Source organism: Theropithecus gelada, chromosome 9 (genome assembly GCF_003255815.1).
Source record: "Theropithecus gelada isolate Dixy chromosome 9, Tgel_1.0, whole genome shotgun sequence".
Lineage (NCBI taxonomy): Eukaryota > Metazoa > Chordata > Mammalia > Primates > Cercopithecidae > Theropithecus > Theropithecus gelada.
The window spans coordinates 121,325,545-121,347,015 of NC_037677.1; the positions used below are offsets into that span (position 1 = coordinate 121,325,545).

Genomic DNA, 21,471 nt, shown 5'->3' on the forward strand with positions numbered 1-21,471 from the left:
CAAGGTGGACTGGAGGTCTCAGTGGCACATCAAAGCATCTAGGGCGGAAATAGTAAACCATGCAGCTGCCTGGGAGAAAAGCATCCCAGGCAAAGAAAACAGCAAGCGCAAAGGCCCTGAAGTGGAATGAGCTAGGGATGTCCAGGAAGCAGAAAGAAGACCAATGTAGCTGAAGCTCCGTAAATAAAGGGGTCAGTAGCAAGTAATGAAGTCAGACAAGTAATAGGGGCCAGGTCTTGGCAAGACTTGTGTGTCTGGCCAGGAAGCAACATGGTTTAATTTTTACATGTAAATGTCGACCATTTTGCTATGTTGAGCATAGATTTGGCAAGGAGGAGATTAAAAGCTGAAGCAGAACACCGGGTTTCTCAGCCTTGTCACCACTGATGATAATTATTTGTTGTGGACCTGTCGTTGTGCACTGTAAGATTTTTAGCCACTTCTCTGGCCTCTACCCACCCACCAGATGCCGGTGGCACCTGACTCTGCATTATGATATCTGATAATGTTTCCAAACATTGCCACATGCCATTTTGGGAGGCAAAACTGCCTCGGTGAGTAAGAGGATACAAAATTCCGAGAGAGAGAGATGATGGTGCCTTGAACCACCATTTCACTTCCCTCCCACCCCATGACGCTACAGTCTCAACTCTGCAGCCAAAGCAGTCGTATTATCTGTTATCACATTATGTCACTACTATACCAAACTGTTTATTTGCCTGAATTACCTCTGTCCTTTTATCCTTGAGCTTGGTAAATGTTGGCCTTTTTTCTTTTTCTTTTTCTTTTTTTTTGAGACAGAGCCAGAGTGCACTGGCACAATCTCGGCTCACTGCAATCTCTGTCTCCCGGGCTCAATTATCCACCTGCCTTGGCCTCCCAAAGTGCTGGGATTACAGGCGTGAGCCACTGCCCTCAGCCTAAATGTTGGCCTTTTTTTTTGAGACAAAGCTTCGCTCTTGTTGCCCAGCCTGGAGTGCAATGGCACGATCTCGGCTCACCGCAACCTCCGCCTCCTGGGTTCAAGCGATTCTCCTCCCTCAGCCTCCCGAGTAGCTGGGATTACAGGCATGTGCCACCACGCCCGGCTAATTTTTGTATTTTCAATAGAGACGGGGGTTTCTCCATGTTGGTCAGGCTGGTCTGGAACTCCTGACCTCAGGTGATCCGCCCACCTCGGCCTCCCAAAGTGCTGGGATTACAGGCGTGAGCCACTGCGCTCGGCTAGAATGTTGACTTTTATTACTAAGAGTTTCACTTGCAAAGGGAAAGAACTGTTTGCGGAATTATCAATCGCTGTCTGAGGTGTGTCGCAAGCGACACCGCTGCGGAGGATACGGTGCCGGGGTCCTTCCGAACAGGCGTTCCTCAGCCTTCAGGACTGGGCGGGCTCAGGGCCCTCGGCCGCTGCCCGCCGCAGACTCCACTTCCCATGATGCTAAGGGGTCGGGCCGGCCGGAAGGCCGTGTGCCCTCCGCGGGGCATGATGGGGGAGCTAGAGATTTCCATCATGGCGGCGTCCATTTCGGGCTACACCTTCAGTGCTGTGTGTTTCCACAGCGCCAACAGCAACGCGGACCACGTAGGTGCCGGGCCCCCTGCCGCAGCCGCTGGGGGCTTTCAGCCTCTGTCTCGGGCCGGCGCTCGCGGCTAAGCCGGAACCTCATGCGGCTCGCCCCCTGGGCACCAGGGCCGGCCGGAGGAGCTGGTGACCCGGGCGGCTCCCGCCCCCGGTGAGCTCTTGCCTCTGGGGGCTCCTTCCCCCCTGGGACGGGCCCGGTAGCTTCGCGCTCTCAGCCGCTCGGCCGTCCCGGCACAGCTGCCTCCCATGCAGCAAAGCTGCCCCACCTGGCCTCCTGCAGTGTCAGGAGTCGCTCGGTGGAAACCCAGCGCCTGCCCCTCCCTGAAAATCAGGTTTCTAGACTTATGAGGGGCGCACGGGGTCGGGAAGGAATCTAGAGGCCGGGCGTTTAGTCCAGAAGGCGAGGTACTCAGCCCCACCCGCCGGTCTTACAGGTTGTCTTGGGGGTGCTACGAGTGAAACCATGGCTGTCACTATTGATACTTGTTAGACACGGTTGTGTGTTTTCTTCGCCCTGATGCAAAATGGAGAATGTAAACAGGAGCGTTAGGTGCAGGTTCTATTTTGTATTTCCTTGAAGTTGCGTGTTTAGTTCTTTGTCCGGAGTTCTAAGACCACGGGACTAGTCACAGTGAAATAGGGAAGTGACAGGCCCACTAGTGAGTGATCGGAAATGCATAGGCTTTGGAGCCCACAAGAGGATCAGATCCTCTCTGTTTTAGTGCCTTTATTTTACGAATTGTCTTTTAACGTCATTGACCTCTGATTGGAAATGCTTTGTGAAACTAGATCACTTCTCTCTTAAAGGGTGTATATAATTTGGGCACCAAATTAGGGGATTATTTTAAGTTATGTTAACAGTGAATGATTCAAACTCATTAAACCTGTATGTGGGGTTTTTGGTTGTCATTACAAAGCAAAATGGTACACTGCAGAAGGAGGAACTGCATTTGGTTTGATGTCAGCAATCTTAGCTTCTATTAATAAAAACTGATTTCACAGAGAGGTGATTCCATTAGTAAACTGAATGCAATTAAATTATTGTACCTTTCATCCCTTCAGTGTTGATGGTAGAACTTAATGATAGGAATAGGAATATATACATCATGGGTTTTTCCAGAGGCAGCTTTGAACACTATGGCCTATGGTACTACAACCAGCTATTTAATAATGTAATATAGTTCCATATGTAAGGGTTTGTGATACCCTAGTGTCCATGGACTATTAAAAATGGGTCCTTTATTTCTTGAATGCCTAGTAATATCACAGTTTATGTATATGGCAAGATTACTGTAAGAACAAGCAGCTACCTGTTGAAAAAAATTAATTCAAGAGATATCCTTTAATATCTACTCTGTGCAGGGCGTGGTACTAGACTTCATAGAAATTTTCACCAATGCCAATAGTTTGCAACTGTGTTTTATATGACCATGCCTCTTTATATTAACTTTCCCACAATTATAGATGTGGAGTCCTTAAAAATAATTTCAATTTTAAGGTTGAAGAACCAACAGTTTACTTTTGTAGTACATACTTACTTTGTACAGGCAAGAAATTAATTTAAAACCACTCATCTGTAGACCTGGGGCTAGCATACTTTTCTGTACAGGGCCAGATAGTAAACTTGTAGGCTTTGTAAGCCATATGGTCTCTGTAGCAACTATTCAACTCTGCTATTATTGGGAGAAAGCAGCTATAGACAGTAAAACATTCAAGTGACTATTATTAGCTGGGCGCAGTGGCTCATGCCTGTAATCCCAGCACTTTGGGAGGCCGAGGCGGGCAGATCACCTTAGGTCTAGAGTTCGAGACCAGCCTGACCAACATGGAGAAACCCCGTCTCTACTGAAAATACAAAAGTAGCCGGGTGTGGTGGCGCATGCCTGTAATCCCAGCTACTAGGGAGGCTGAGGCAGGAAAATCGCTTCAGCCTGGGAGGCAGAAGTTGTGGTGAGTCGAGATCACGCCATTGCACTCCAGCCTGGGCAACGAGAGCAAAACTGTGTCTCAATAATAATATTTAAATAAAATAAAAACATATAAACCATTCTTATCTTACAGGCCATACATTAATAAGCATTAGGCTGGAATTAGTCCCCATGCCATAGTTTGCCAACTCCTACTATAAAGTAACAGTGGCTCAGATAATCCAGACCAGTAGATGTATAAACAGTCCTCTTATCCTTGGCTTTAGAATGTCCTTTTAAAAAAGAAATTACAGACAAGTCTTGCTATGTTGCCCAGGCTGATCTCAAACTCCTGGCCTCAATCGATCTTCCTTCTTTGGTCTCTTGAAGTGTTGAGATTACAGGCGTGATCCACCACATCTGACCTAGAATTTCTTTTTTTTTTTTTTTTTGAGACGGAGTCTCGCTCTGTAGCCCAGGCTGGAGTGCAGTGGCCGGATCTCAGCTCACTGCAAGCTCCGCCTCCCGGGTTCACGCCATTCTCCTGCCTCAGCCTCCCGAGTAGCTGGGACTACAGGCGCCTGCCACCTCGCCCGGCTAGTTTTTTGTATTTCTTAGTAGAGACGGGGTTTCACTGTGTTAGCCAGGATGGTCTCGATCTCCTGACCTCGTGATCCGCCCGTCTCGGCCTCCCAAAGTGCTGGGATTACAGGCTTGAGCCACCGCGCCCGGCCCTGACCTAGAATTTCTTGATGTCACTGTTGAGTTATATCGTTATTCCACAAACGGAAGACTGTTGTAGGGTTACCAGATGAAATACAGCACACTGAGTTAATCTGAATTTTAGATAAATAGCAATTTATTTGTAGTATAAGTATATCCCAAAACTTACAGAAGAAATTATTTGTTATCTGAAATTAAAATTTTATTGTGTGTCTTGTATCTTTTTTGCTAAATCCAGCAACCCAATAGTGTAGAACACTAGGAATATAGCTAAGTTCTTAAGGTCTAAAGTTCTGTGTGAATATGAAATTATTTTTTCCCTTTGATTTTTTGAAAGTGGGTTTTGGTTTGGTTTTGTCTTTTGCTTGTGACAAGACAAAACTGCTTTTGTGGTGAGAATTCATAACTGAAAGATTTTCATAGGGTCAAACAAGCTTATTTAGGCAGTGTTTCTCAAATTAGTAGTCATGGACACTCCTTTGGGTCTCAGAGGTTTTTTTTTTAAAGGGAATATATATATATATATATATATTTTTTTTTTTTTTTTTTTGAGATGGAGTCTTGCTCTGTCACCCAGGCTTGAGTGCAGTGGCACAATCTCAGCTCACTGCAACCTCTGTCTCCTGGGTTCAAGCAATTCTTCTGCCTCAGCCGCTCTAGTAGCTGGGATTACAGGTGCGTACCACCACACACGGCTAGTTTTTGTATTTTTAGTAGAGACAAGGTTTCTCCACGTTGGCCAGGCTGGTCTCAAACTCCTGACCTCAGGCAGTCCACCCACCTCGGCCTCCCAAAGTGCTGGGATTACAAGTGAGAGCCACCGTGCCCAGCCTACGTATTTCTTAAGTTTGAGAAATGCTCTGTGATGATTTGGTATTTTAGGACACTCCCCCTCCTCAAATCAAATACAAAAATTAGGCTGTAAAGTGTCTGTCTTTCCCCACTCCCATAGATTCTCACTTTAAACTGGAAATGTTTTTAAACTAGGAAACTTCATTAATTGATTTGAAGGATCAACTTAGAATAGAAGGATATATTGTACAAGGGCATTGTTTCAACAAATTTATTCTACGAGTGTTAGTGAGGCACCTAGTAAGTATTAGGCATTGTGCCGGGTGATGAGATAGAGCAGTGAACAAGCACAAAGTCCCTGCTCTCGTGGAGTTTACGTTCTGGCAAGGGATAATAAATGTATTTATTTATAAATATGTAATATGATGGATAATGAGAAGACTAAGAAGAAAGAGAATGTAAGATAAAAGGGGCAGAGTGCCTGGCAGATGCTATTTCCATTAAGTTGATCAGGCAAGACCTCTCTGATAGGGTGCCATTTGACTAGAGACCTGAATGAAGGAAAGGAGTAAGCCGTGTGGTATCTGGGGTGAGAGATTCCAGGACAGCTTCTCAGTTCAACCCTCTGTGTAGGAAAGTTACTTTAAGATTTAGAGTATGTTTCCTCCCAGCTGTGCTTGTGCAGAACATGGCAGCAAGTACACAAAGAGTAGGTAATAAGCCAAGTAATCTAGAATCAACTGTGATGGTTAATACCCTCCAAAAGTGTAAATAAATTAACCTCTGCATTTATTAAAGAAAAAGATTCATGTGAATGATAGGAAATTGTTTTGCTAAAATCCTAATTTTCTATGCCAGCCCGTATAAAAGCATTTAGTTGTCATTGTGTTAACTTTATCTTTTCATCATCAGCGATGTTTTTCCAACAACGAAATACATTGTATGTGATTTCAAGAAAACAACTATGAAATAGTTCTACTTCCTGAGTTTTTTGGCATTGGTTATGATCCTTAAGATTTAGGTGATGAGGCCGGGCGCGGTGGCTCAAGCCTGTAATCCCAGCACTTTGGGAGGCCGAGATGGACGGATCACGAGGTCAGGAGATCGAGACCATCCTAGCTAACACGGTGAAACACCGTCTCTACTAAAAAATACAAAAAACTAGCCGGGCGAGGTGGCAGGCACCTGTAGTCCCAGCTACTCGGGAGGCTGAGGCAGGAGAATGGCCTAAACCCGGGAGGTGGAGCTTGCAGTGAGCTGAGATCTGGCCACTGCACTCCAGCCTGGGCGACAGAGCAGGACTCCGTCTCAAAAAAAAAAAAAAAAAAAAAGATTTAGGTGATGAAATTCACTCTTCCAAAAACTGGGAAGAATTGAAGGGATTAAAATAATATTTTATCTTGTAATCCTTTTTTGGAACAATCCAATTAATAGATATACCTCAGATTGCTTTAGACTATTTGTTGGTTTATGGAGCAGTGGTTTACATGGGAAGCTTGTTTGGATTATTGTGAAAATTATAAATTTATATGTCCTCAATTCCTCTTAATTTCAGTAAAAGTCATTTTTATTTTTAGTCTGCAACTATTTTCTTTAATTACTTTTAGGAAGGATTTTTACTGGGAGAGGTAAGACAAGAGGAAACGTTTAGCATCAGTGACTCACAAATCAGCAACACAGAATTTCTGCAAGTAATTGGTAAGTAAATTTCTCAATGACTTCAGAAATATCTTTTTTGTATGTTTACTTAATGTTTGTTTTGTTGTTTTGCCCTGAACTGATTTTATCCTAAGGAATTCAGAGTATGCCGGGTACAGTGGCTCAAGCCTGTAATCCCAGCACTTTGGAAGGCCTAGGCAGGCGGATCACGAGGTCAGGAGATCGAGACCGTCCTGGCTAACACAGTGAAACCCCGTCTCTACTAAAAATACAAAAAAATTAGCCGGGCATGGTGGCTGGTGCCTGTAGTCCCAGCTACTTGGAAGGCTGAGGCAGGAGAATGGTGTGAACCAGGGAGGCAGAGGTTGCAGTGAGCCGAGATCGTGCCACTGTACTCCAGCCTGGGGGACAGAGCAAGACTCCATCTCAAAAAAAAAAAAAAAAAAAAAAATTTCAAAGAGTATGTAGAAAAGAAACTAAAAGGCTGGCCATGGTGGCTCATGCCTGTAATCCCAGCACTTTGGGAGGCTGAGGTGGGTGGATCACCTGAGGTCAGGAGTTTGAAACCAGCCTGGCCAACATGGTGAAACTCTGTCTCTACTAAAAATACAAAAATGAGCCGGGCTTGGTGGCAGGTGCCTGTAATCCCAGCTACTCAGGAGGCTGAGGCAGGAGAATCGCTTGAACCCAGGAGGTGGAGGTTGCAGTGAGCCAAGATCTTGTCTCAAAATAGAAAGAAAGAAAAAAACTAAGATTATTTGCACTAATAAATGATACGAGATGTTTTTATGTCACTATAAAGTCAGAGAAAACAGAATATCTAACTATAAGTATGGGTCTTCTCTAAAGTATTCCTTTCCCACCGATGGGGGTGACTTTCACTGAATTTCTGTGTGACCACTTGATCGATAGTCTCTTCAAAACCACCATGAACCTCAAGTTTGCAAATTAGGCTCTCCCCATTGCCAATATCACCTCATACTATAACAAATGCATCTGTTGTGCTGGTCCTTCCTAAAGGGATCCAGCAAGGATATTTACATTTGTTTACATGGGATATTACTAAACCTATACAGCCTTCTGAGGGATAAGCCAGATACCACTTTGGAGGAGATATCTGGGGAAGATGAAGGAGTCTTTGTAGATATAGATGCACCCACTCTCTGTGGATCAGCCTCCTTTTGGTGAATAGAGGTCATAGTCCTTTCAGGTACACTTCAGGCAGATCACCAAACCGCATATCCTAATACTCTGAACAAAGCAAGGAACTTTTCATGTATTTATGCGGCAAACATTTATTGAAGAACTTTCATATGTGAGGTGTGTGCTGGGCAGTGAAGGAAATACCCAGAATCATCCCTGCCTTCCAGAGCTGCGGGGAGGATTAGACAGGCAGGAAGAAATACCAGACAGTATGAGAAGAATGCTGTAAGAAAGTAATAAAGAAAATCCCCGAAGTGCCCGAAGTTGAGAGGAAAACTGCTAGTGGGGAAATCAGTTAAGATGTGTGTCAGGAGGTAAACTAAATGGGCAGTACATTCAGGGGAGCACAGAACAAGGTCTGCATAAAACACACAGGGAATCTGGCCTGTTCATATGACTAAAATACAGAATATGTGGAGATGAGTGGTTTATGGTTTGAAACACTGTTGGCTAGCCGGGTACAGTGGCTCACGCCTATAATCCCAGCTCTTTGGGAGGCCGAGGCGGGCGGATCGCCCAAGGCTGGGAGTTCAATACCAACCTGACCAACATGGATAAACCCCGTCTCTACTAAAAATACAAAAATTAGCCGGATGTGGTGGCACATGCCTGTAATCCCAGCTACTCGGGAGGCTGAGGCAGGAGAATCGCTTGAACCTGGGAGGCGGAGGTTGCGATGAGCTGAGATCGTGCCATTCTACTCCAGCCCGGGCAACAAGAGCAAAACTCTGTCTCAAAAGAAAAGAAAAGAAAAAGAAGGAAATACTGTTGGCAAATGGCAAGTTTGGTCATGTTGGGAGCAAATAATTAATTTTAAGCCTGTTCTGATAGGCTTCTAGTATGTGGGGTAGGGGACAAGGGTGTTTTATTTATTTATTTATGTTTGAGACAGAGTCTGGCTCTGTCACCCAGGCTGGAGTGCAGTGGTGTGATCTCGGCTCACTGCAACCTCCACCTCCTGGGTTCAAGCAATTCTCCTGCCTCAGTCTCCCGAGTAGCCGGGATTACAGGTGCATGCCATCACGCCTGGCTAATTTTTGTATTTTTAGTAGAGACGGGGTTTCTCCGTGTTGGTCAGGCTGGTCTCGAACTTCTGACCTCAGGTGATCCACCTGCCTCGGCCTCCCAAAGTGCTGGGATTACAGGTGTGAGCCACCACGTCTGGCCCCAAGGGTATGTATTGAAGTTAGGTCAGGATTAGGGGGAATCAAGAGACTGAACTACCTACTAATGCAGGCTTGTCCAACCCACGGCCTGTAGGCTGCATGTGGCCCACGACAGCTTTGAATGCAGCCCAACACAAATTTGTAAACTTTCCTCAAACATTATGAGGTTTTTAAAAAAAATTTTTTTTAAGACCAAGTTTCGCTCTTGTTGCCCAGGCTGGATTGCAATGGTGCGATCTTGGCTCACTGCAACCTCCGCCTCCCAGGTTCAAGCGATTCTCTTACCTCAGCCTCCTGAGTTGCTGATATTACAGGCATGCACCACCACGCCCAGCTAATTTTTTTTGTATTTTTAGTAGAGACGAGGTTTCTCCATGTTGGTCAGGCTGGTCTCGAACTCCCAACCTCAGGTGATCTGCCTGCCTCGGCCTCCCAAAGTGCTGGGATTACAGGTGTGAGCCATCGTGCCCGGCCACTGTGAGATTTTTTTGCAATTTTTTTTAAAGCTCATCAGCTATTGTTAGTATATTTAATGTGTGACCCAAGACAATTCTTCTTCTTCCAGTATGGCCCAGGGAAGCCAAAAGACTGGATACCCCTGCCCTAGTGGATCAAAAGTATAAAACTCACTCACCACATTATTGACTTATTTACTAAGTAAAGGCTTGAGGCTGGGTGCAGTGGCTCATACCTGTAATCCCAACACTTTGGGAGGCCGAGGCAGGAGGATGGCTTGAGGCCAGGAGTTCAAGACCAGCCTGGGCAAGGTGGCGAGACCCTGTCTCTACAAGAAATTTTTATAATTAGCCAGGCGTAGTGTTGTGCTACTGTAGTCCCAGCTACTCAGAAGCCTGAGGTGGGAGGTTTGCTTGAGCCCGAAAGTTTGAGGCTGCAGTGAACTGTGATCATACCAATTCACTCCAGCCTGAGCAACAGAGCAAGATCTCATCTCAAAAAAGAAAAGACTTGTGATGTGTAAGACAGTAGAGCTAGTCTTTCATCACAGGTGTTTTTGTTTTGTTTTGTTGAGACAGAGTCTCGCTCTGTCACCAGGCTGGAGAGCAGTGGCACAATCTCGGCTCACTGCAACCTCCACCTCCTGGGTTCAAGCGATTCTCCTGCTTCAGCCTCCCTAGTAGCTGGAACTACAGGTGCACACCACCACTCCCAGCTAATTTTTGTATTTTCAGTAGAGATGGGGTTTCACCATGTTGGCCAGGATGGTCTTGCTCTCTTGACCTTGTGATCTGTCCGCCTTGGCCTCCCAAAGTGCTGGGATTACAGGTGTGAGCTACTGCACTGGCCCATCAAGGGTGTTTTTGTTTTTATTTTCATTTTGCTTAATTCTTTAAAACCCTAAAACAGCCGGGCACGGTGGCTCAGAGATTGTGCCACTACACTCTAACCTGGGCAACAGAAAAAAAAAATTAAAAAGGAAATGAAGCAAGAGAATCGCTTGAACGTGGGAGGCGGAGGTTGCAGTGAGACGAGATTGTGCCACTGCACTCCAGCCTGGGTGACAAAGTGAGACTCTGTCTCAACAGCAACAAAAAAGAATATCACCTTTTGAACATGAAATGTCTGCATCTTGTTTTGAATATGTATGAATTGAAAAAGCTGTGCTAACTCACTTGAAGCAGAGCTGTCCACCCTTAGTTCTAGGAGTGGCAGGGAGAAGGCAGCAACAGAAGTGTCCCTAGTTAATGAGGTGATGCAGTAACAATTATTGGAAAGAATGAAGGAGGAAGGAGAAGAAATGTTCAACTCACCCAACAGAAAGAAAAGCAAGAACAATGGTGCCACACAGCAGGGATTTGTAAAGAAATGTGTGCTGCGAGGCGACGTGTACATGAACAGGTGTCTACTGTGTTGTTGAGGCACAGAAACTCTGGAAATTCCAGGTGAGGCTGCCCAGCCCTTGCCTGCTTCCAGAGGTTTACCTGTCTATTAAGGTGTCCTCCAACTTCATTTCGATCTGCAGTTTTTCATGTTTGAGATAATCACCCTGTTTTTCCATGAGTGCTTAGTATTGCAAAACATCTTAGAAAGCTTTAACTTCAAAAAATACCACACAATCTCCATAGAATGTCTTTAGCGTGCTTCTAATCCAGTTTGTCAAGTTGAAAGAAACTGCTTTGGTAACAGTGTGCATTCAGAGTTCAGAACTTACTCCAGGAATTTCATTAAATGACAGTTCTTTAAGGTAGAAGATGATTTTTTTTTTGTATTTTTAGTAGAGACGGGTTTTCACTGTGTTAGCCAGGATGGTCTCGATCTCCTGACCTTGTGATCCGCCACCTCGGCCTCCCAAAGTGCTGGGACTACAGGCTTGAGCCACCGTGCCCGGCCTATGGTTTCCTTTTAATTGAGTTAAGATTACAGCCTAGAACTCTGAGGCTGTGGTTTTTTAAACAGCAGGTAATGAGCTGCTCTCTAGGAGAATGTGATTAATATAACTGAATGGTCAATTAGTTTCACGGTCTTATAAAGAAACCCAGACTCTAAGCCCCCTGATGAGCTCGAAGAAATTGTTCACTCTGCTTAATCACAGCAACTTTTCAGAAGCTGTTACAATCTACCCTGTAGTGATTGTTTCCCTCGGTACTGACCATCTTTGAAAGGATTAATAGACTTCCAGAGTTCCTTCCACTTCAAAACACCTGGCTCAAGTTGTCATGAGTTATTATTGGTTATTAATGGTAGGACGAGGGTGGTTAAGGCCCTCTGTCCCCAGGCTGTCCTCACAGCTTTTTTTTTTTTTTTTTTTAATGAGACAGAAACTCACTCTGTCGCCCAGGCTGGAGTGCAGCGGTACGATCTCTGCTCACTGCAGCCTCAGCCTCCTGGGTTTGAGCGATTCTCCTGCCTCAGCCTCCCGAGTAGCTGGGATTACAGGTGCCCACCACCACGCCCTGCTAATTTTTGTATTTTTAGTAGAGGCGGGGTTTCACCACTTTGGCCAGACTGGTCTTGAACTCCTGACCTAGTGATCCGTCCGCCTCGGCTTCCCAAAGTGCTGGGATTACAGGCGTGAGCCACCACACCCAGTCACCTCACAGCTTTTATCCCACTTGATTAAATGCTTCCAGTCAGTGGTTGCTTTTTCCTGTGATGCTTTTTTAAATAGATAAGATTGAATAAGGCACATAATAGCTGCATATTCCTGAATAATATCTTTCAGACGTGTGCTCATCATACATGGGCAAATAGAAATAGAACTTTCATTCTGTAGTCTCCTTTATTCTGAGAGTGTGTCACTGAGGGTGAGTGTTCAGAGGTCGTGCTGCCTTCACTGGTATACACGTAGCAACTGTTTAGCAGAGGAAAAAGCTGTCTTTGTTGTCAGAGATTTTGGTTTAAAAAAAAAATCCTGAGCTATTTTATAGTTGCCTATGTCTTATATGATTAACTAAGATGTATTTCCTCTTTCTAATTACAGAAATCCATAACCATCAGCCTTGTTCAAAACTTTTTAGGTAAGCCACGTGTAAGCTTTTAGTCCTTATTGAAAGGATTGATTGATGAAAAGCTAGTGAATTTTGGCCTGTAGCTGATTGTGGCTGTAAAGTCACGAGGGTACCCAAATCCATGGATTTATTGAGTGCTATGTACACGGCATTGTGTTAGGTTAGGAAAAGGGAAGGGGAGAGTGTCAGTTGTGGCCATAGTGATTTAGAATGGAAGTATTTCCTCTCAGCCTATCAAGGGCTCTTCAGTTATAGAGAAAAAAGTTAATCAACATAAAATAATTCAATGGATGTTCTTAAGAGGAATAAAAAATGTTTAGTGTTCAACTTTAAAAATGTAAGAAAGGCCGGGCGCGGTGGCTCATGCCTGTAATCCTAGCACTTTGGGAGGCCGAGGCGGGTGGATCACGAGGTCAGGAGATTGAGACCATCCTGGCTAACACGGTGAAACCCTGTCTCTACTAAAAATACCAAAAATTAGCCAGGCGTGATGGCGGGTGCCTGTAGTCCCAGCTACTCGGGAGGCTGAGGCAGGAGAAAGGCGTGAACCCGGGAGGTGGAGCTTGTAGTGAGCCGTGATCGCGCCACTGCACTTCCAGCCTGGGTGACAGAGCAAGACTCCGTCTCAAAAAAAAAAAAAAAAAAGTAAGAAAAGGGAATATAAAATGTTCTTTTTGTGTTCATTGAAGTGAATACAGTAGTCCCTGCTTGTCCTCGGGCGATATGTGGCAAGACTCCAGAAATTGTGGATAGTACTGAACCGTATCTATATGTACTGTGGTTTTTCCTATATGTACATACCTATCATGAAGTTTCACTTATGAATGAGGCACAGTAAGAGATGATTGAAGTTATGTGAATGTGTCCACTAACTCTCAAACATATTTGAGAGATTGACCAAGGGTAACTGAAACTGGAAAGTGAAACCACAGGTAAGAGGGGGACTACTGTATTCACTAATGCCATATTATGACCAACTAAAGGACAAAATGAAAAAGAAATAAGGGGAGAAACGTTCGGAAAGGAGAAAGCATACAACAGAGAGACATCTGGAGGGAAAGGAGTGAGGAAGAGTAAGTCCAGGGTCTCTTACTCACTGGACTTCCTCCCAAACCACCACCAGGCCTATGCCTTCTTTCTCAGCCCTAAATCCTTCCACCTAATGGCTGGGATCATGATTTCAACTCTGTGTTTCATAAAACTCCCCCAAGACCCAACTTCTTATCCCTTTCCAAAAGCCAGGCCAATACTTTCCTTCTAGCATTGCCCACATGAATACTATCACCATTCCTGATCAGCACTTCCTTCCGTAACACCAGCCAGCCCTTTCGCTTGCCTCTTCCTGCTGTTCCCTGCAGCTTTCACCCTGACCACTCTCCCACTGTCAGGTGGCCCAAACACCTAGCCCCCTTGCCCACAAACCCCTGGAGACTTGTGTCACATTCACCCTCGCACATCCACCCCCACCTATTGATTGCTTCAGAGAATTGTCACCATGCAAGATGGCTACCTATAAATGAAGCCATCAGTTGCTGAGAACCTCACCTCTTTGAGATTTACACATAACCGAACGAGGAATGGGGAAGCAAGATGAGCAGTCAGCAGTTCGTTTGAGAGGAATCTCAGAGCAAGTGAAATTGTTTAGACTCTGGTTCACACATTGCCTCTGGTCTACGAAGGTGTCTGATTTGGTTTTGACTGTCCAAAGCTTCACTAGGTGTACCCTGCCTCAGCCTTCTGAGGAATTCATTAAAATACTGTCAGCAAAGCAGTACTAGAACAAGGATTTGAGTTTAAAGAATAGACTCAGTTATTAGAGCCAAAAGAAACCTTAGATAATATCTGTCTAGTCCAAACTCCTTATTTTGCAAAAAATGGAATGGAAACCAGGTGAAGTGACTTGCCCCAGATCATACAGTGAGAAACAGAACAGGAGCTGGAGCTTGTGTCACTTGCCTTTCAAGTCAGTGGTTTTGTTTGTTTGTTTGCTTGTTTGTTTTTAACCATATCTTGAATTCCTTTCTGTCTTACAAGGCCCGAGCTTATGGTGGTAGGGAAAGAGGTAGAAGTGTGGCTTTCCCAAGCCCACATCAAGTGATAGAGGAGGCCCATGCATCATTATACCTGGATGTATACCACGGGATCCTGGTCATGTTGGTCTATTTTGGAGGTGATTGTATTAGGTTTGAAGCTAGCCAGACCTGGCTTCAAATTCCAGCCCTTCTGTCTGCCAGCCATGTGATTTGGAGGAAGTCACTTGGCCTTGGTGCGTTTATCTATGAAACTGGGAATAAAACTTGTGGAATTGTTGGGTCAAACTAATACCTCCCAGCACTGAGGCAAGAATGGAATGAAACAACCTGAAAAAGTATGCAGCCCAGCGTCGTCTTCCGCATCCCACAAATGTTTATTTCCCTTCTTCATTTCTCAGAAAATGAGCTGCTATGTTATCTTTTTTTCGTAAGTAATTGATACCTAGAAACAAAGAAAAGATGTCATAGCCGTTTGAAACCCCATATTTTATAATTACTTGCTATCGGCACCTCCCACATGTGGAAGTAATATCTCTTGAATGTACCAATCTCTTGAGTATTCTTCGATGCAAAAGGTACCTCATTTCAGAAAAGCATTTAGACTGATTTCTCTTTGTGTGCCTACGTAAGGTGAGAAATTAGGTCTTCATTAGGGTTACCACAGACACGTGTAGCTCAGCACGTCTATGTCACAAAACTATGTGGTTTTAGTAAAAGATTTTTTTCTCTTAAACAGTTTTTATGACTACGCAAGCAAAGTGAATGAGGAGAGTTTGGACAGGATTCTTAAAGATCGGAGAAAGGTATGTTCTGTTTGTTGCCCAGTGTGATTCTGAAATCGTTCCTTATCTCCCAAAGCTAAAACCAGACAGGAATGTAAAATGGAACAATAAGATTTGATGTTAATATGTAAGAGTTTTGTTAACCTACATAGATTTTTTGATATATGAATAGAAAAAAATTTAGATATTTATAGCCTGATACCATTATTATTATACGCCTGTAATCCCAGCTACTCGGGAGGCTGAGGCACAAGAATTGCTTGAACTCGGGCGGCAGAGGTTGCAGTGAGCTGAGATCGCACCACTGCACTCCAGCCTGGGAGACAGAGCGAGACTCCATCTCAATTTAAAAAAAAAAAAAAGGTGAACACAGATGTTTCTCCAAAAGGTCATGTGTTTATTATTTCTATCAACATTTGCATATGATGTTCTAGTTATGTATAGACTAGGTAAGCAAGTCTGAATACAACTGAAAATAAACCAAAGTTTTCTTGTTGCAGTAGTGACTAATAATGCCATTTGTAATTTACTGTGTTGTACTATGTATGGGTTTTACTTTTTACCTTGGGATATTAATTCTATAAAAACAGATCCATTACTAACCATTTCTTAAGAAAGAAAGTACCAATAAAAGTTTTCAACTTGTCGCCGGGCACAGTGGCTCATGCCTGTAATCTCAGCACTTTGGGAGGATGAGACAGAAGGATCGTGAGGTCAGGAGATCGAGACCATCCTGGCTAACATGGTGAAATCCCGTCTCTACTAAAAATACAAAAAATTAGCCGAGTGTGGTGGCAGGCGCCTGTAATCCCAGCTACTTGGGAGGCTGAGGCAGGAGAATGGTGTGAACCCAGGAGGTGGAGCTTGCAGTGAGCCGAGATGGCGCCAGTGCACTCCAGCCTGGACGACAGAGTGAGACTCCGTCTCAAAAAAAAAAAGGTTTTCAACTTGTCAAGCGGGAAACAAAATGACTTTGTTTAACAGTGTTAGGAGTAAGTGCAGTTAGATTAAAACAATAGCCTTTCTAATGTACAGGAGGAGGTAAGGATAAAAGGAAGAATAGGAAGTGTGGAAGGATAGGTCAGAAGAAAGGCAAATGGCTTTATACATGATAGTAAGCTGAAGAGGTGCTCCATTCTAGTAGTCTAACCAAGCTGCCTGCCCAACCAGGAAGGGGTGTTAAAGCAGCCACAGGCATCACATGGTCCAGCACTCTCATATTAGTGATTTGCCTGTGAGCAGACATTCTGGAATCTCTTAGCCCATCCCTCACCTCTCAGATGCTACCTTACACCCTCATTTTTCATATTTTAAATTATGAACCTTTATTATACTTTTTTAAAAAACTTTTTATTTATTTTTTTGAGATGGAGTCTCACTCTGTCACCCAGGCTGCAGTGCAGTGGCGCGATCTCGGCTCACTGCAAACTCCACCTCCCAGGTTCAAGCAATTCTGCCTCAGCCTCCTGAGGAGCTGGAACTATAGGGGTGCACCACCACACCCGGCTAATTCTTACATTTTTGGTAGAGACGGGGTTTCACCATATTGCCCAGGCTGGTCTCAAACTCAAGTGATCCACCTGCCTCAGCCTCCCAAATTGTTGGGATTACAGGCATGAGCCACCGCACCCAGCCATGAATCTTAATTATACTTTCTAAAACTAAAATTTGTTCTATACAGATTCTTTTTGGAGCACAATTTTCTAGAGCATTCACTACATATTAGAAGTACCAGGAAGTATTTTTTTTTAAACAGATTTCAAATTTTTATTTGATTTGATTTGTATTTGTTTATTTTGAGATGGGGGTCTCACGCTGTCACCCATGCTGGAGTGCAGTGGCATGATCATGGCTCACTGTAGCCTTGACCTCCCAGGCTCAGGTGATCCTCCCACCTCAGCCCCCCAAGTAGCTGGGACTACAGGCATGCGCCATAACACCTGGCTAATTTTTTTTTTTTTTAGTAGAAACGGGGTTTTGCCATGTTGCTCAGGCTAGTCTCAAAGCCCTGGGCTCAAGCGATCTATTCATCTTGGCCTCCCCAAGTGCTGGGTTTACAGGTGTGAGTCACTGCACCTGGCAGATTTCAAAATTTTAAGTGAGAAAGATGAGTAACGACCTTGAACAGGAAATTCACAAAAGAAGAAATCGACTGGGCACGGTGCTCATGCCTGTAATCCCAGCATTTGGGGAGGCTGAGGCTGGTGGGTCATGAGGTCAGAAGATCAAAACCATCCTGGCTAACATGGTGAAACGCCATCTTTACGAAAAATACAAAAAATTAGCCAGCCGTGGTGGCATACGTCTGTTGTCCCAGGTACTTGGGAGGCTGAGGCATGAGAATTGCTTGAACCTAGGAGGTGGAGGTTGCTGTGAGCCAAGATCATGCCACTGCTCTCCAGCCTGGGCAACAGAGCAAGACTCCATCTCAAAAACCAAAAAAAAAAAAAAAAGGCAGCTAGGAAAAACAATGAAATAAAATAGTTCAAATTGGCATAACTGAAAAGCACTGTTATTCATCCAATAGCCACTTGAAAGATTCTATTAGTCAATGAGTATTTCATGAAAACAGCCAGTGTGCTGAGCACCGTTCAGGTCTTTGCAGGAAGGCAGGGGAAGTGTGGGGCATGCCTGAGGTCTACTGAGTAGGTAATTCCAACATTCCAAATAGGAGTTGGGTACAGAGTATTGAATCTTAGAATGAAATGTGCCGTGTTCACATACATCAATAGCTCTATCTAATTGTATCCACATTTTCTTGAAATGAAAACTACTTTTACCTTTTTTATGGCCACCATCATGTCTAATGTAGAATGTGAAAGTTAGTGTTGCCCAGTGGAAAGAGGCAGGCACCTTGATTCCACATCTTGGCTGTCACTATGAGCTCTGTAACTTTGGACAAAACATCTCTTCTATAAGATTATATACTGAGGCCAGGCACAGTGGCTCATGCCTGTTATCCCAGCACTGTAGGAGGCTGAGGCGGATGGACCACTTGAGGTCAGGAGTTCAAGACCCACCTGGCCAACATGGCAAAACCTCATCTCTACTAAAAATAAAAAAATTAGCTGGGCATGGTGGCGCATGCCTGTGATACCAGCTGCTCGGGAGGCTGAAGCAGGAGAATCACTTGAACCCAGGAGGTGGAGGTTGCCGTGAGCCGAGATCGTGCCACTGCCCTCCAGCCTGGGCAACAGAGCAAGACTCTGTCTCAAAAAAAAAAAAAAAAAAAAAAGATTATACCCTGAAAGAAAAGCTTGGGTTTTCTTTTTATTTAAGGAATATCAGAATTAATTGCTTTAATCTATGGGAAGACTTGTTTTAGGTTCAGTAGTACTCCTTGAGTCGGGAACTTATTTCTTTGTTCTCTGTAGTTCTTTGCATGTGATATGAACTCAATGGAGAAAACATTATTCACTTAGAGTGGTATAATTAGTGAAAATATTTGTGACATAGCTAGCCTCAGCAAAAGTTGGTTTACTTTCTACATGAAAGTGTCAAAACAATCTCAATTTACTGTTAATTTTAATTTTAATATGACACTAATAGATTTAAACTACCTTTACTTCTTAAAACAAGATTTTAGCCCAGAGTTGGTTTCAAAGAAGGAAGCTGTATGAAGATTGATCTTCTAATAAATAATTAAATGTTTTGACAACAGATGTTTTTAAATTTCAGTGTGCAAAAGAAAAATTCAGAAACTTACTTAAATTCAGATTCCTGGCTCTGTCTTGGGAGGTTCTGATTCTGCAGATTTGGGTGGGGCCCAGGAATCTGCACTTCAGCAGTCTTTCGGATATCCCTAAAGTCATCTGTCTTCCTGATGACCAACAAATCTCATTATGAGAAGTATTCTTCTAGAGAGCATAACAGTTTCATCAGCTAGTTTAGTTATGCTGTAGTTAGAGCTGACAAAGCCACACTTTTAAAATAGTTTTATTGAGGTAAAATTGACATATCATACATATTTCAAATGTATACTCTTAGAAGGTTGATGTATGTGTAAACTTGTGAAACCATCACCATACTAAGATAACGAGCATCTCTATCACCTACAAAAGCTTCCTTATGCCTTTCCAGTCCTGCCTTCTCCCCTGATTCCTGTTAACCACTGATCTGCTTTATGTCACTGTAGATTAGTTTTCATTTTCTAGCATTTTGTATAAATAGAACCCTATAACCTATACTTGTTTTAGTGAGGAGGTGTCTAGCTTCTTTCACTCAGCATAGTTATTTTGGGACTCATTCGTGTTCTTTTTCTTACTAAGCAGGATCCAGTGTGTGCCGGAACCAGTCTGTTTATCCATGCTCCTGCTGATGGACACTTGGGTTGTTTCAGTGTGGGGCTTTTGCACATAAAGCTTCTGTGAACATTTGTGCACTTGTGTTTGTATGGATACATTCAGAATTAAATTTGTAAGATTTCATGCAACTCTTCACACTTTTCTTTCAGAAAGTCATTGGGTGGTACAGATTCCGGCGCAACACACAGCAGCAGATGTCCTACAGAGAGCAGGTTCTTCACAAGCAGCTCACCCGCATCCTCGGTGTGCCCGACCTCGTCTTTCTCCTCTTCAGCTTCATCTCCACTGCCAACAATTCCACTCACGCTTTAGAATACGTACTCTTTAGACCAAATAGAAGGTAAAGCTTTCTTTTCCATCTGTCTCACATATAAGAAGGATGTTGGGACCAGGCGTAGTGGCTCACGCCTGTAATCCCAGCACTTTGGGAGGCCGAGGTGGGCAGATCATGAGGTCAAGAGATCGAGACCATCCTGGCCAACATGGTGAAACCCCGTCTCTGCTAAAAATTCAAAAATTAGGCCGGGTGCGGTGGCTCTAGCCTGTAATCCCAGCTCTCAGGGAGGCAGAGGCGGGAGGATAGCTTGAGCCCAGGAGTTCGAGACCTGCCTGGGTAATATAGCGAGACCCCGTTCTCCACAAAAAGGAAAAAAAAAAAGACAAAAAAAAAAATTCAAAAATTAGCTGGGTGTGGTGGCATGTGCCTGTATTCCCAGCTACTCAGGAGGCTGAGGCAGAAGAATCGCTTGAACCTGGAGGCGGAGGTTGCAGTGAGCTGAGATCGTGCCTGGCAACAGAGCAAGAATCCATCTCAAAAAAAAAAAAAAGGACGGACGTTGGTACAAGTCATTGAGATTCATGACTTTGAAAATGTGCATTATAGTGCATTTTATGCTTTTTTTTTTTTTGAGACGGAGTCCAGCTCTGTCACTCAGGCTGGAGTGCAGTGGCACGATCTCAGCTCACTGCAACCTCTGCTTCCCGGGTTCAAGCGATTCTCTTGCCTCAGCCTCTCCAGTAGCTGGGATTACAGGCACACACCACCATGCTGGCTAATTTTTTTGTATTTTTAGTAGAGACAGGGTTTTGATATGTTGGCCAGGCTGGTTTCGAACTCCTGACCTCAGGTGATTCACCTGCCTCGGCCTCCCAAAATTTTATGCATCTTTAAATAAAAATTTGTATTATTCTCTTTAGCTCTTTTTGTGGTTACAGAAGGTATTTTTCTTGTCAGTTATTTACATAAAATTGTTTTTGGATCAAGAAGCATTAATAAGATGTGTTTATTATGCATAAATCCTTATAAGGAATAAATAGCTGGAAATCATCATTTGCTTCTCCATAATCCACTGTGTGGAAATGCAGTTTTATTGCTGCGGAAGTCTGACTATAATTTTGAAACATAAATTTCATATACAAAATTGTGAAATTGATCCACCTGCTGGTTAATAAGGGTTTTGCATTGTGAACTTGTTAAAGCAAAAAAAAAAAAAAAAACACCCATATGATTATATGATCATGTTGTCTGTTTGTAAACAGCAGAATGGTTTCCCTCTGGAAGTTTATTTGTTGTAGAATAAATTAAATTGACATCAGTGAAAATAATTGTTAATTGTTAAAAAGGTTTTTATAAGATTTCATTACATAATCTGTAGGTATTTCTTGAGCGCTTACAATAGGCTCAGCATTGTGTCAGTCACTGTGGGTATATGAAAGATATGTAAGGCATGACCTCTGCTCTCAAGGAGTTGATAAGCAAGGTTCTACTTTATAGGAGGGAAAACATTACTAACTCATGTATCCTTGGGTTTTCTGTAGAAGGAGGTGCTCCATGAGACCTTCCTGTTAGTTTA

General features: G+C 43.7%; 1 protein-coding gene across 1 annotated transcript in view; it reads left to right on the forward strand.

Moving 5' to 3' along the window:
• The first annotated feature begins 1,471 nt into the window (after positions 1-1,471).
• ABRAXAS2 (abraxas 2, BRISC complex subunit) overlaps positions 1,472-21,471 on the forward strand; it is a 30,004-nt gene continuing 10,004 nt past the window's right edge. The window contains exons 1-5 of the mRNA XM_025397730.1: positions 1,472-1,582; positions 6,612-6,702; positions 12,472-12,508; positions 15,269-15,335; positions 19,768-19,958. Of these exons, the coding sequence (XP_025253515.1) occupies positions 1,484-1,582; positions 6,612-6,702; positions 12,472-12,508; positions 15,269-15,335; positions 19,768-19,958 (485 nt within the window). The 5' untranslated portion in view covers positions 1,472-1,483. The remainder of the gene's footprint in view (positions 1,583-6,611; positions 6,703-12,471; positions 12,509-15,268; positions 15,336-19,767; positions 19,959-21,471) is intronic.